Source organism: Physeter macrocephalus, chromosome 11 (genome assembly GCF_002837175.3).
Source record: "Physeter macrocephalus isolate SW-GA chromosome 11, ASM283717v5, whole genome shotgun sequence".
Lineage (NCBI taxonomy): Eukaryota > Metazoa > Chordata > Mammalia > Artiodactyla > Physeteridae > Physeter > Physeter macrocephalus.
Window position 1 is genome coordinate 58,005,797 of NC_041224.1, and position 15,448 is coordinate 58,021,244.

Here is a 15,448-nt window from a genome sequence, read left to right on the forward strand (position 1 = left end):
GGTACGCGGGCCTCTCACTGTTGCGGCCTCTCCCGTTGCGGAGCACAGGCTCCAGACATGCAGGCTCAGCTGCCATGGCTCACGGACCCAGCCGCTCCGCGGCATGTGGGATCTTCCTGGACCGGGGCACGAACCCGTGTCCCCTGCATCAGGAGGCGGACTCTCAACCACTGCACCACCAGGGAAGCCCCCCAACAGCTTTAAGGGAAGGAGGAAACTTGAACCCAGAGCCGGTCGTCAGTGCAAGTCTATCTGCATCTCACACTGGCTCCAGCTCCCTGAAGGTGTCTGTAGTCCCACCACAGTCCCACAGCAAGAGCAAGAGGGGTTTTATTACAGGCAGGGTTTGGGGATGAATTCTAGGTTGTCCTTGATTTCTCCCCACACAAGTGCCGTCTTTGCAGACACCATCCCAGGTGGGAAAGTTCTAGGTGGGGAGGATGACATGGAGGCAGGTCCATGGTAGGCAGGGCCACAGGCCAGGGCATATGCCCCATGGAATTATCAGCCCCCAAACCAAGAGCCTTCAGGTAGGAATGGGGGCAGGAACCAGGACCTACCCCAGAAGTCAGGTTGCTGAGAGTGAGGGTGAAGAAACGCTGAGCACCCAGGGCTGCTGCTGGATCCCAAGAGGGTCTGGTCTGGTGCTCCCTCCCCCACCCCCATTCCTGGTTCTCACCCAGAGACCCAAAGTCTGCCCTGTTCTAGGGACCCCAGCCGCAACTGCCCATTGCCCTTGCCAGTAAGGCCCTGTGCCCTCCCCGCAGTGCTGCTGGGTTCACCATGAAGCCCGCCACCCAATACATTGCTCAGTGGGGCCAGGGGAGCAGGGGCCTCACACAGACCCCTCACCCAGGTCGGGGTGGTGGCAGAATCTCCCAGTCACCACAGCAGGCAGGGACTGTGGTCGGGGTGGGGGCCACAGAACTCCACGAGGTCTTAGGCCAGCTTGCCCAGGCAAGGGGACAGCACAAGGACAATCAGCAGCCTGGCTCCTGCATCCTCCAGGCTGATTACATCTCTTCCCTACTACCCGGCCCCCACCTCCAGAACCCCTGGGGAGAAGGATCCTTCTCCTCTGAGCCACACCAGCTCCTCTCCTGTGATTTGTTCTGAATTTTCAAACAAAGAGTAATTATGACAGATGTGGAGCAATCAGCGTCATTATGTGGGAAACAAGAAAGGGAAAGGGAGCTGAGGGGGACTCGGAGGGCGGGGAACGTGTCTTTCCTGTGTCTTTCCTCCTGGAAAGATGTAACTCCCACCTCTATCTCAAGCTCCCCAGTACCCTCCCAGCTTCCTCTCCCGCCGGGAACCCTTACCCAGCCACTCTGCCCAGCCTCACAGGTAGGACAAGACTTCTCTCTGCAGAGCATCCCAGCCTAACTGCCCTCCAGACTCTCCGCAGGCCTCCAGCAGCAGCTGGGGCTGGGGGCATGTAGCCCCATCTGGTACACCCGGAAGTAGCTCCCACTTTGGCCAGGGTTCTAAGCTGTTCTCTGTTCCCAACGCTCCGGCACACCCACCCTGCATGTGCCCAGGTACCTGGCTCTATTTCTGAGGCAAAAATACTGATTATGTTCTCAAGGGACTCGCCCCCACTAAGGACACTCAGGCCATTGAATTTGGGGTCAGGCAGACCGGGTTTCAAACACAGCTTCTCTACTTACTGTGTACCCTTGGGCAAGTTAATTCACCATTCTGGGCTTCTGTTTACTCATCTGTAAAATGACTGGTCATAGGACTAGTAAAAATAGGACTAGTAACACTACCAATGGAAATGCCGTGGGAATTAAGTAAATTAACACACAGAGGGCTTAGGACAATGCAGCCGCATATAACTAGGACCACTCCCACTACTACTGGTTAGTTCATCACCAGCACTAGCACTTAGGTAGCCCTCAAACCACTCAGCTCAGCATACGGGGTGCTTTGGAAACTCAGAGGCTCTCTGAAATATGCCAGGGATGTCAGAAGCCCATACCCGAGATCTGCTGGCTAACACTCACATCCAGAACTACAACCACAGACAGAGCCTGGGGTAGGGCAGGACACACACACAGAATGAAAATGTATGTGCCAGTCTGCCCTGGAGGGGATATAAAAAGATCTCCCCCTTCCCCAACCAGAGAGCAGTGAGGCACTGGGCAGGGCAAGAGGCACAAGGGACTCTCTAACCTGCCCAGGCTGGAGGACCAGTCACATCCTTGGGCAGGTTACCCCCTTGGGGCCTCAGTTTTCAAGTCTGTAAAATGAGAAGGTGGGACCAGCTGAGCTCCAAAGTGTCCCCTGTAGTCTGGATGCCTGTGATTCTACTTAGAGGCTGGGAAGACCTCCAAGGTCCTAGACGATCCAGGAATTTTAGGATTCTTTTGCTGTAGTCTGCAACTCAGTGAAAGGGCTAGAACTTAGTTCTCTCTCCTCCTCCTCTCCATTTAGGTGGTCTGGTCTCCATCTGCCCACCCCAAGTCCCTGGGGCCTCTTACTAGTCCCCCCCTCACATTCCAATGGCCTTGGGGGCAGCAGCCAGACCAGAAAGTCCAGTTCCTGCCCATTATCACTGCTCGCATCTGCACTGCAACCCAACACCAGCATTCCAGACTGCAGCCCGGGGGGGCTGCCCCCACCCACCCACTGTGGTCAGTGTCCGGGCTCAGAGACAGGCCCCAAGCAGGGGCCAGTGTTCTCAGATTCCTCTCCAGGAAGGTGTGCCCCCAGGGAGACTCCCGACTTGCTGGGGAGGCCCCAGATCCCTTGTTTCGGGTTCTTCTTTGAACCTCACCCTCTCAGACTCTCCTCTTCCTATCTCTTTGCTCTATGCTGAAGACTGAGCTCACCTACTTTTGCTCCTGAAACACAGGTTGTCTCCCTCCAAGCGCAGCAGAGGATGGTGCACACAGGAATTGGAATTGCTACAACTGGAGAAAGAGGCAGGAGGAAGGACAGAACAATAAAGAGGGTCGGAGAAAGGAAGACGGTAGGGCCGGAGGAACGAGGACTGAGGAGTGATAAAGACAGAGACCCTAAACATGGCCTCACAGGAAGGCAGAGGTGGGGCAGAGTGTGGGAGTGTCAAAGACTGAGGAGCCCCGAGACTAAGATCCAGAGAAGAGATGGAGAGCATGAGCTGGAGCCCTCTGCCTCAATCGCGTGGCGCTGGCCTAGATTAAGCCCATACTCCCACCCCCTCCATCTCCCTGTGGTCTGGGGTCTGGCCTGAAGCTCCTCCTTGCTTGCCCCTCTTCAGGCCCTTGCTGGGCCCCTGCCTTTCCACTTTCCCTGGGTCACAATGTCATCTGTCCAGTCACCCCTCTTTAGGAAGCCCCTGGGACTGCTCCCATCCATACAGGTCACTCTCTTTTCTGCTCCTCCCTTACAGTTGAAGGCAGTCACAAAGGGTTAGCCTTTCTTGGAACAGGGTGAACAAAGTTGGGGGCAGGGGAAGCGAGCTCAGAAATCAAAGAACGGTCCTTTGGTGGGGAGGTGGGGGGTTTGGGGTTGGGGAGGGAGGATGGAGGATGGAGCAGCCCTGGCCAGCAGGCTCGGATTGCAGCCAGATTGCTGGCACTCATCTAATGAGTAAGAAAACTGTGGCCTAGACTCCCCAGAGGTACTATGGCCGGGCCCACATGCCCGTCATGTAAGCCCCACGCTCCACCAGTGACCTAAGGCTTTTCCTCCCTCCTCCCTCACTTCAGCTGCAGGACCTACTAGAATAATCTACCACTCCCTCTGGCCCTGCACCAGTTCTGTCCACTCTAGATCTCTAGCCTGGTCACACTGCTCAAGGGAGGAGGGATTCCCACAGGAGACTCCTTTGAGGAGAGCTGGACCCTAGTCGTAAGCCCCGTGCACCTCCTTCAGCACACACCTGTATGCCCAGGTGCCCACAGAGGCCCAAGTGGCAATATACACACGCACTGCTGGTCTCTACATTTCTTGTTGCAACAAGGCTACGGCCAGAGATCTTAGGGAGGCATAGGTTAGTTACACAGGCAGACATTTTTGGAATCACTTGGTCCAGTTTAAACAAAGAGCAGTGAGCTGTTTGGTTTTCCATCCTGGGTGTCCTTCTGTTCCATTCTACTTTTATTGAAGGCTGTGTTGAACAACCTTCAAGCTGCTGTGAAAAGTCTCTCTTACACACACACACACACACACACACACACACACACACACACACACACACACGGCTGCAGGGACTTTGGAGAGGAGAGGGAAAGGCAATACAAGAAGGCCAGAAGTGAAAAAGTCCTTTCTCCCTGGGGGTGGGGAGGGAATAGGGGGCTAAGGGGGGCTGGGGGCCTGTTTCATTTGCAGGCTGCAAATGCCTCTCCTATTCACCGGCCCACATTCCCAGCCAAGGCGCCCAGCCACGGACAATGCCGGAACAGGAACAGAGAAGATTTGCACATTGTGTTCAAGGGGCCAGCTGGCTGCCTGCGACAGTGGAGCCAAGGTGTGGGAACCAGAAGCTTTCGACTTCCACACTCAAGTCCTGCTGGTGGGGTGAGGGGCGGTCCTCTCCCCGCAGTTGGGGCCAGTGGGCCTGGGGACACAGCCTTCATCCAGCCAGGGAATAAAGAAAGTCCAAGGCAGGAGCTCCCAAGACCCAGGCATGAGGGCTACCAAGCAATTTGGTCTCTGATTCGCACCCCATCTGGTGAGGAAGAGAGAGTCTCAGTTCCTCTAGAGATAAACACACAGCAGCCGCCACCCCATGATTTTGCTCCGAGTGTGTTATATTCCCCTGCCGATCCTCCCCGTTCACAAGCTTCTGTTCCTATGAGCTATGCTCTCAATTACGAGGTAGGGAGAAACAGAGAGAAAGCAGAAGAGAAGCTGAGAGAGACAGTGCTTTGCACCCAGAAGGCCACATGTTCATTTAGTTTTTACCAAGCTCCACAGGCAGGGGATGTGAGAAATACAAAAGGAAGAGAAGCCCCTTAGGAGCTTAAAATCTAGTTGAGGAGACAGATGGACTATCCAGCCACAAAACAGTTACTTAACAATGCAAGCAGCCCTCACTGAGAGGAGGGCTGAGCCTGAATGCCGCAGACCACAAGTACTCCCCGCCTTAGGAGGGGGAAGAAGAAATTACTCTAAACTAAGTGGTCTTTGGGGAGGGATCGGGTAAGGGACGAGCAGAATAGACTGGGAAAAGGCTCAGGGAAGGCAGGCATGTCCCAAGGACTGATTGGATGGAAAGGAAGCCTTAATACGGTAGAGCAGAGATGAACCTTGGTCCAACTGCTCAATATTACGATGAGAAAAGCAAAGTCCAGAGAGGGTGAGTGACTTGCCCAGAGCCACACAGGACTCCTTGTGCCCAGGCAAGGCCCTTTCCATCACACCTCACAGCTTCTCAGGAACACCAAATGGGGTTGGTCTGTGGAGTACTGACCGGCAGGGAGAAGGCCCCGACCCTCACCCATTTGCACCTACCTCTGTGCCACAGCATACTTATGGGTGACCCGCCTGGCGTGAGAGAAGGCCTTGTCATGGCCACTCACTCATCACACCGGCAGCACCTCAGCTGCAGCGTCTGCTTTCTGCTCTAATGGGTAGGCAGACGCGTGCAAGGGGCAGAGGAGAGACTTCCTCAGGGTTACTTGGCTGAGCTGCCCCTCAAGGAGGAAAGAAAAGCTTGGGTGACAAAGGCCTCCAGGTGACAAAGGCTTCCAGGGTTACCAGCCATTGTGCCAGGAACCGCTTCCCTGCACATCCCACTGTCTACACTGAGGCCCTCCGGGGTCCCCTCACACGAGCTGTACCACCCAGCAGCTCCAGCCCAGTTTTCCCAACCCCCCACCCAGACCTGGTTCCACAGACCTATGCCCAGACCCTGCCCCCAGATCCACACAAGCATGGGTCTTGCTGCTGAAAGAGATTCCAGAGTAGGTGGTTAAACTGCCCTCCCTCAGACAGGCTGAGAATGATTCAGCCTTTAGGAGTGGGTGACTGAGAGCCTGAGACGTAGGTGACTTACTGGGGTGGAGACAGCAGGGGACTAGAATTGGACTTCCACTCCTCTCACCATACTCCACTGCCTCTTTCTAGGAGTCTGGGCTCACCAGTGCCTTCCTGGAACCACCACATCTAAAGGAGCTTAGAACTTCACATTTCTCACCTCTGTTACCTCCCCAGAATAATGACAGTATCTAAGGAACACTTTCTATGTACCCTGCACTGTGCTGTGTTCTTTACGCGTACTCTCATAGGTAATCCTCATAGCATTCCTCCTTGGTAAGTATTATTTCCTCCAATTTAAGGATGAGGAAACTGAGACTCAGAGAGTCCAGTTACCCAAGTCCCTCCAGCTGGGGGTGTGTTTGCCTCCACAGCCCACCCTCATAACCATTGTTGGGTACCCCAGTCAGGATGGCCCCAGGCTGCAGGGGAGGCATTCCTGGCTCTTTGAGAGCCCTGCCTGCATTGGAACAGGCTGGTCCTCATCCTAAATTAGCGCTCAATACCTAGCACTAACAATAATACTTAATGAGCATTTCCTAGAGGCCAAGTCCTGTGCCAGATGCTTTCCATCCATCACCTCATTTAATCCTCCAACAGCCCTGATAGGCTGATGGGATTATGCTCATTTTTGTCAGATGAGAGCACAAAGACTCAAGAGAGTTAAAAGTAACTCTTGCTAAGGACACATCATCAGTGAGTGGCAGATCTGGGGTTCAGACCCACCTAGGTATGGCCCTGAAGCCCATATTCTACGGACTTCACTGTGCTGCCCACAGACCCCCACCACCAGTGATTCTGACATGCGAGGGGGCTCTCCTCCGCACCTGCAGGCCAGCACCATTGACATCACCTGGGATCTCGTTAGACCTGCAGAACCCCAGGCCTTGGCCTAGACCTACTGATTCACAGTCTGAATTTTATCAAGATCCCCTGGTAACTCACAAGCATAGTAAAGTCTGAGAAGTCCTGATCTAGATCATCTAGCTCCAGTTTCCCAAGGGGCCTGAGACCAAGAACTGAGGCCAGGAAGTGAGAGGCAGGAAATGAGGGCATCTGCCTGAGGAGAGCTGGGGGTGGGTCTCCCTCCCAGTCATCCCCCCTCTTTGTAGCTAGCCCATCCCTCTTTGGAGTCATCCAGGCACACAGACCTCAACAGGTGTGAGTCAATGCATGGTCCCACTGGATCGGGTGACCCACATGCCCTTCCTGGAGCCCCTCCAGAGGGACGGCAGAGGGTCTCACAGGCCAGCCAAGCTTCAGACGATGCTCAGAGGCTTGGGAGAATCCCCAGGCCCTCCCCCGAAGGGGTTAAAACAGAACAGGTTGTACTCCGGCTCCAATAATTCTACTCCTTGAGAGATTTCCCTAGTGTACTCCCTAACTGAATCCCAGCGCTGGAGAAAGCTGGGGGGCTGGGAGCGGATTCGGGCAGTCTGCTATTGCTGGCAACATCAGTGGAATCACCTTTAAATGAAGAAAAAGGTATTGACTCCATTACTGAGCGCCTCGTCTGTGCCAGGCAAAGCATGGGGTGTGTTAGTCCTTACAACCATCCTACAAAGTAGGATTATATGCACATTTCACATAATGGTGAGGAAACTGGGCCACGGAGAGATTAACTTGTCCAGGGTCTCATCCTTAACAAGTGTCTCAATTTTCAGCCCCCAAACTATAAACACATGGAACGGCAAGGCAGAGAAACCAGACGTGCTGGAAGCACGAGTGTTCCTAGGACCCTGAGCCACTCTGTCCTAAAAAGGAGATACTTGGAACTAAAGCCCCCAAGGAATCAGCCTGTAGTCTAGCCCATCCTGGGCAGGCCATCTTTCAATGACAGCATCCAAACCCACTGGGATGGGAGAGGAGGCATTCCCAGCCATCGGCCTCTGGCCCAGAGCTTGGATGCCCCAGCAGACCTGCCCACACTCACCTGGACCCCTAGCTGCCTCACTGGGTTAGTCCACTGGGTGGACTGTGTGTCTGTGAGGGGTGCTTAGCATACCCCCGCCCTATCAGCCCCTGTGGAGCAGGCAGGAGAATCAGGGGCTCTGGAGGGCACCTCACACCTTTTCAGAAGGCACCCTCCCATGTCACACAACATCTGCCCTGCCTGCGGGCATGCAGGCAGGGAGTTATTACCAAAGGAGAAAACCCAGGCAGCTAATCAGCTTTGGAGGTTCCTAGGGACATCAGCCTATGAAGTGAGAAAAGGGGATCCAGCCACCCGGTTGCTTGGTATCCAAACATTCCCCATGGGGCCACGAGCCTTGTGGGGGAGACAGGCTGCATCCGACTGCCAGTGTTTGGAGGCAAACGCCCAGCTGTCCCCAGGACCCCAAAGGATTAACCAAGCTGACCTCGCCCACTGGCCCTTCCCCCAGCCACAGCCCACAGCTCACTTTTCTTATACTGTTAGGAGTTTAAGGAAGCCAAACATCTTGAAGGTATTACCATTTACAGAAAAGCACATTTACAATTAGGTATATATAAACACCTGGGGATTCATCTCCCAGAATTCTAGGCTGGTGATGCAGGGGCCATCTAACTTTCAGTGTTGACACAAGCCAGGGAGCAGCTCCCTGAGAAGTCTCTTTTCTCCCGCCCCAAAATCTTCCTCGGGTCCCTACACTCCGTCCACGCTTCTCTCCCTCACACCCAGCCATCTGCTCAGAAGCTGCACCAGCCTTCCCTTACACCGCCAGGAGGACCGGGCGATGAGGGGTCACTGAGCCAGAAGTGATTCAGTCTCAAGGTCCAGTGCTGCCTCCCAGAGAGCTCCATATGGGGGCCTGGATGAGCCTTCCTTAGAACAAAGGGGCATCTTAAACCCAACTAGAGGGCTCCTGCCTCAGAATGATTCATCACTCACCAGCCGTTCAGAGCAACTGTGCAAATGCCCTCAGAGCCAGGAAGAAACTTGTCAGCGATCAGACGGGGAAGAGGCAGCGTGCCACAGGAGTTAAGTGGGACTGTGCAGGGTTCAGAATACCTAGACTGCAGTCCTGGCTCCTCTGCTCACCAGAATGTCACAAATCCCCCTAAATCTCAGTTTTTTCATCTGTAAAAGAGGGATGATAACTGCCTACCTTCCAGTGTCATCACGATGACTAAATGAGATAACTCATGTAAAGCACTTAGGCAGGGAGCCCAGTATGCAGCAATTGCTTTATAAGTATTAGCTAAAATGATTACCAACCAAAGTTAAAGCAACCCCTTTAAGGGACACCCCGCCCCCGCCACAGAAGCATAGAGATATGGGATGGAGAACACTTTCCACTCTGCAAAACTTTTGCCCCTCCTCAAGAGCAGTGGTTCTCAACCATGACCTCCCACCCTCACAGCCTGCCACCTCCCCAAGATACATAAATAATTTTGGTTTATGTAAAAATTCATTGTTATGTAACAATGAGTGTATACAGATTAAACAACAACAACAACAGACTTTTTGCAGGAAAGGGCAGTAAAGCACGGCCATCATTTCATCACCACAATTACTGGTGGTCCATCAGCACAAGCAAAGCACAAGTCTAGAGCTGAAACACCTCTTCTCTCCCAATCTAAAAAGCACACCAAATATCAAGTCACCACAATGCACACTTTAAAAATCTTATAATTTTATTGTCAATTACACCTCAATAAAGCTGAAATTTTTTAAAAAATACACCAGCATGAAGGTGAGTGGGAGTAATGTCATCATTGTGTTAACCCTGAAATTATTCTATCATATTTTTTGTAAAGCAAATTGTTGACAAGCTTCAGAATGTCATCACTGGTACAGTGAGGTTTTATTCTACCCAAAAGCTTTGAAAGTCAGCATGTGATGAAAAATTGCACGTAACCAAAATTACCCTTCAAAAATCTCTTAAATTACCCCCGAAGTATGACAATTGTTTATATTTGAACACAAAAATCATACTCAATAGACTGGGATGCTCACAATATACAGGCATATGGAAACTAAGACACACTGACCCAAGAACTGGATAAAGCTTGCTGTCTCTCTCTCCCTCTTGCCACAACAGTGTTTGGCTACATTCTTGTCAAATTGCATTCCAATCAGTTAAATGAGTATATGATACAATTCCACCACCGCAAATTACTGCTATGCCCCTCTCAACTGACCCATGCTGAGAAATTAGGGCTCCAGAAGCTGCATAAGATGGAACTGCTCCCTCTATCCCCCCCACCAATGGCGTGGAAGAAAAAAAGTAAGGGCACCCACTTACTTGCAGCCTGGATTCGAGCCTTCCGGCTGACCACCAGCCCAAAGCGGTTCTGAGCCACACACTCATAGTCTCCCTCGTCTGAAGGGCTGCCTCCTCCATCCAGCAGGAAGTGGCGGATCATCAAGGACCCATTGGCCAGCACGGTGGAGTGGGTACTCTCCGGCAGCTCCACCCCATTCTTCCTCCAGGTGATTCGCACTGGAGGCGTCCCCTCCACCTTGCAGCCCAGCACTACAGGCTGCCCAGGGACTGCAACATCATCGCTTGGCTCCACAGCAAATGCCAGTTCGGCGGAGTGGCCAAGACCTGCATCAGGCGAGGGAGATGAGAGGAAAAGGAGAGGTTAGTGTGGACTGAGCAGACACAGGTGTTCCAAGTTCTCTGGATCTGTGTACCCCATCCCCATCATTCTGTGATGTTAATAGGAATCTCTATTAATATATAGACCTTTGTGCATCTCATGCAGTACAGTGACTTAATCAACAGACCATCTCAGAAAGATGGATATTGTTTCTACCATCTTTTTTAAAATTTGTATCTATTACAGAAAAGGAAACTGAAGCCCAGAGATGTTAAGCAACTTGTCCGAGGCCTCAGAGTTAACAGCAGCTGCAAATCTGGGATCTAAAAGCAACACTGATTCCAATACAGCCACTGCCACTTCTGTGGTCACCCTGGTTAAACACTGAACCCTCACAGACTTTCAGGGTGTGACCTCAGGTAAAGTATTCAACCTCTCCAGGCTTCTCGGTCCTCGTCTGTTTAAATCAGGAACAATATGGCTTGAGTCGTAGGGTTGTTAAATATGACTAACAGACTCAAAGCCACTGCACTATGAAAAGTTAAAAGTTCTAAACAAATATAAAGTGAGATAGTAATAAATCACTGCTTCATTTTGCTGGCAAAACCATCTGAGGCCTGGTCCGATGCCTGGCAGGGAGAAGGGTGTGTCGGCCCAGTACCGGGTACAGGCTAGGCGATGGTCCAGCTCCACTGCCCCACCCCTAGGATGCTCTGGGTTTTGGTTGCTTTGCTTGTTTTGCCTTTGTCATAAGGAGGATGAGGGATACCAAACATCTACTCAGATTTCCCAAAATTTAGAAAGAGGGGGGTTCCTAGAACTTTTACTCCCAGCAACCTCTTCACTCCTGCAGAAGAGGAAAGAACTGGAAGAGGAGGGGAAAGAAGAGAAGGGAGAAGAGGGTGATCAGGGAATCAGAAGAAGCCGGAGAGGCAGGACAAGAGCTCCAATCCCAGGCATGATGCCGAGTCTCCGACTTCTCAAGCGAGCAACTTACCAGACCAGTTACAACTTCACTCCTGGAGGAATGAACCCACCTGGGCTGAAAAGGCATCCACAGACCCCTCCTCACATTTCCAGGGAACTAGCGATCCGGGAGCTGGCCCCTCCCTAACAGACCAGCGCCCTCCCTGGCTGGGGGGAGATGGGGCGGCGGGTGGGGAGAAAGAAGGAGGAAGGCTGGGGTTAGGGGCGTTTCCCCCACCCTCAGGGATAGGTGATTCGTATTTTAAGACATTTGAGGGTCACGCCCCTTCAAATCCCTACCCATCCTTCCCAGGAGCTGCGTTTCAGCAGCCTCAGCTCCCCACCCCAAGCCCAGTACAGCAACTGGAGGATAAAGTTTCTCCTAGAGGCGGCCGCGATATTCCGCTTCTCCCGAGCTAAGAGGGGAGCGAATACTGCCCACAGGAGTGTCTGTTGAGAACTTGGGGTGGGAGGGGAAGGGACTAGATTTGCGCCCCTCTCCCGTGAGAGGGGCCCGTTACAGCCACTGAGGGAACAGGATGGTGGTGACGGAGCTCCGGGCGGCAAAGCCGGCAAAGCCCGAGCTCTGCGTGTGCACCCTCCGGGGCAGGGCGGGCACGTGAGCATCCCCGCCGCTCGCTAGCCCTTGGTCGGCTTCTCTCCCCCCTTCCTCAGCTCGCGGGGTGTCTCTCGGGTTTCTCCCTCCCCACGCGCGGCCCGGCGGGAATCTTCCTCCTCCTCCTCGTCCTCGGTCTCTCCCTCGCACTCCGTGTCCCAGTCCCGGCTCCAAATCCACGACGTGCTCTCTCCGCCCAGCGCAGCCCGCTCGGTCCCGGCCTCCGCCCCCGGGGTCGGCCGTCTCCTGCCTCGGCCGCCTCGGGCCACTCTGTGCCCACCCCTGGACTCCAAGCACCCCAGCTCGCCCCCTCGGACGGGCCTCAGCCCTGTGGTCTCCCATGGCTCGTTTCCCCCTCTCCCCAACTCCAGCCTGCCCGCCGAGCTCCTGCTTTGCCGCGCTCCTTGCCCCCCGGTCCGGGCTCGGGTACTGCCCTGAGTCCTGCAGACGCAGCGGACGGAATGCCGGTCTCTCTTCGGGGGGCTCCATCCTCAGCATTCCCCTGCCGCCCCCGGCAACCCGGCCTCAGCGCCCCGTCCCGTTCGCCTCGCCTTCTCGGGCACTTAAGTCCCTCCGACCCGCAGGTCCGCGCCGCTCTCCCCGGGCCCGCCCCTCGCGCCCGCTTACTCCCTTCTCGCCCTTGCCGGGGCTCGGTCCTCAGCCGCCGGCTCGCGGGCGCCCTAGCTCACCGTCGCTCGGCGCGGGCAGCAGCAGCAACAGCAGCAGAGGCAGCAGGAGCCGGGGCCGGCAGCGCGGGGGCGCGGCGCGCGGAGCAGCCATGGGGCTCGCGGTCCGCTCGGCTCGGCGACGCGCGGCTCTGGGGCCTCTCGCGGCTCACAGCGTCCCGCGGGGCCGGCGCCGGGGCCGGGGCCGGGGCTCCGGCCGGGGCCGAGCCCGGGCGGCTGGGGGCTGGGGCCACATGCCTGCCTAGGAGCGCCGGGGGCGCAGGGGGAGCGCGGCCGCTTGCGCCATCTTGCACCCACCCCGGCGATCTGTCAGCCTCGCCCGGGGTGCGCGCTCCGCACTCGCACCGCCCGCGCCCGCCCCTCCCTCTTCCCGCCGCCCGCCGCCCCCCTTCCCTCCCCTCCCGGTCCCCTCCCCCAGCCCCCTCTCCCCGGAGGCCCGGTCTGGGGAACAAAAGAGCCGGCGAGCGCTTTAAGCGGCCGGACATTCCCGGCTGCGCGGCGGACGCGCCCCCTGCGCTTTGAACTGGGGCCGGAGCGGCGGGCGCCGTCCCGAGCTGCAGCCCCGTACCCCTCCCCCGCGGGCCAGCCCCGGACTTGGGGGCGACTGGGGAAGTGGAGACCCAGCGGACCGCCGAATGGGTCTGGGCTGCGGAGAAACCCGCAAAGCTGCGGGATTCCCTCTGACCCACTCTTTCTGCTGCGCCCTCCTGCACCGTGTCCAAGTCTATATTGTAGAGATAATTCCCTAAAAGCTGCACAAAGTTGTCAAAGATTCGGTTTTCCTTTGGTTTCCGGTCCTTCCAGCCAAAGGCTAGGACGTTTAGCTGCAAGACTGGCCTCTTCAGACTGAAGAGTTCTGGCGCTTGGGTGGACAGAGGTAGGAGAAGTGGGAAGGCAGATTCATCCCGGGCCCTGGGAGAGCGGAACCAACAGGACGATGAGAACACTAAAGTGACCCGGTTCCGATGTTCTGCCCGCTGTTTAGCCCCGCAAACCCAGGCAGTCACTCTTGGAACTCATCTGAAAGATACTCGTATCTCCTCTGCTCACTCATAGGGAAATTTAAAGGACACAGGTCATGACAAATAGCCTGGTAACTGGGAAAGCATATTGAAAGTTAAAATTCCCAGTAACATTTCTATGCCACAAAGAAGACTCAAGGTTTCATGTCAGAGAACATAAAAGGAGACAGCATCAGTCTCAGGTAAGAAGTGTTATGGAAGATAGGCATGCCTCTTAGGAGATACATCCCCATGCTTGCCCTCAGAGATCTTCAGTCTTGGCCACTCACTATTAAATGATCTTCTGTTGAGTCCAGCGTGATGTGCTAGTCCATCAAAATTACTGAGCATCTACTAAGTTCAAGGAGCAGGAGGCTAAAAGAGAGTAGTCTCTGCCTCACTCAGCTATTGGCATTGGACTGGTCTGGCAGAGGAGTAATTACGTCTCTCTTTCGATACCAACTCCGGAATCTTGGAGCAGGAATGTTAACCATATATAAAACTAACTTTGGTGCAGACGAGTAAAGAAAAGGCCTCCAGAAATCAGATAAGTTTACTAGTGATGGGGTTTGTGCAGCCCAGGGACTCCTTACTCTGTAGTAACAACTGGAAGGTGAGCTTGAGAAGGCAGGACTTGAGACACACGAGCAAGCAGTAGGAGGCAATGGAGAAATTCAGGGTCAGGCACACACCGAAGCTCCAAACCAATCTCATTATCAGGAAGGGCAGGAATGATGAGCTTCCTATTGGCCATAGGAAAGGGAGGGGAGGCGGGGGGCCCTCCCGTGGGCCCAAAGTCCTGGAACTCCCTCCTGCAGGGCTTGAATTCTCAACAACCCCTTCTTGGCTTGTCCTAGACTCAGGAGAGGTCAAATTGGTGTCCTGGGATGCTGTCATTTTAAATTCATTTTGACAAGTGTTTAATTCTTCTTTATCACAACGCTTGCTCTGAGAGTGATATGCAAATAATGGCTATTCTCCTGCATGCAAAATGTGCAGTATCTCTCCCTATGATCTGTCAATTAACTTGGGGCTGGCTCACTAGCCACTTTGGGGGTGGTCCTGGGCAGGGCAGCCTCTGGCTCTTGGTTCCCTGCAGTAGAAAAGCAACCACACTCCAGGCACTGTAAAGATCTTAACAGAGCAGCTGCCAGCTGTGATCCTGAGATGTGTGTGGGGTGTAAGTGGGGAGTTTGGTGTGTGACTATTGTGCTTAGGTTTGAGTTAATGGACACAAGGGTGTTTGTGAAGGTAAGAGTGCATGTATGGGTCTCTGAGCTTGTAGGCACAGTGCCCACATGTGTGAACGTGCAGCCATGGGCAATTTTGGAGACCAGAGTTAACAAAGAAGAGTTGTTGAGCCCAAATCTCCGGAGTTGGTGGTTCACTCCTCCCTTGCACCCAAGAAAGTTAAAAAATGTGTGTCCAGATGGAAAGAGATCCCTGAAGAGCCTAAAAGAGTGTCATCAAAGAAAGCATCTTTCCTAAGTTTAGGTGCTTTTCTGAAGTGCCTGTTGATGGAGGGAGATGGTTCAGTTCGTTTTTTTGTTTTTTTGGCGGGGAGGGTTCCTATCCTAGGATTCTGAGTAACCTGTTCTCTTTTAAAATTTTATTTTATTGAAATATACTTGATGTACAATATTATATGTTACAATACAGTGATTCATAATTTTTAAAGG

At 54.1% G+C, this 15,448-nt stretch overlaps 1 protein-coding gene across 1 annotated transcript in view; it reads right to left on the reverse strand.

Moving 5' to 3' along the window:
• Positions 1-12,862, reverse strand: part of IGDCC3 (immunoglobulin superfamily DCC subclass member 3) — a 42,439-nt gene extending 29,577 nt beyond the window's left edge. Inside the window, exons 1-2 of the mRNA XM_024128937.2 lie at positions 12,772-12,862; positions 10,200-10,505 (exon numbers count right to left, since the gene is read on the reverse strand). Coding sequence (XP_023984705.1) covers positions 10,200-10,505; positions 12,772-12,862 — 397 coding nt within the window. The remainder of the gene's footprint in view (positions 1-10,199; positions 10,506-12,771) is intronic.
• Between the last annotated feature and the right edge of the window lie 2,586 nt (positions 12,863-15,448).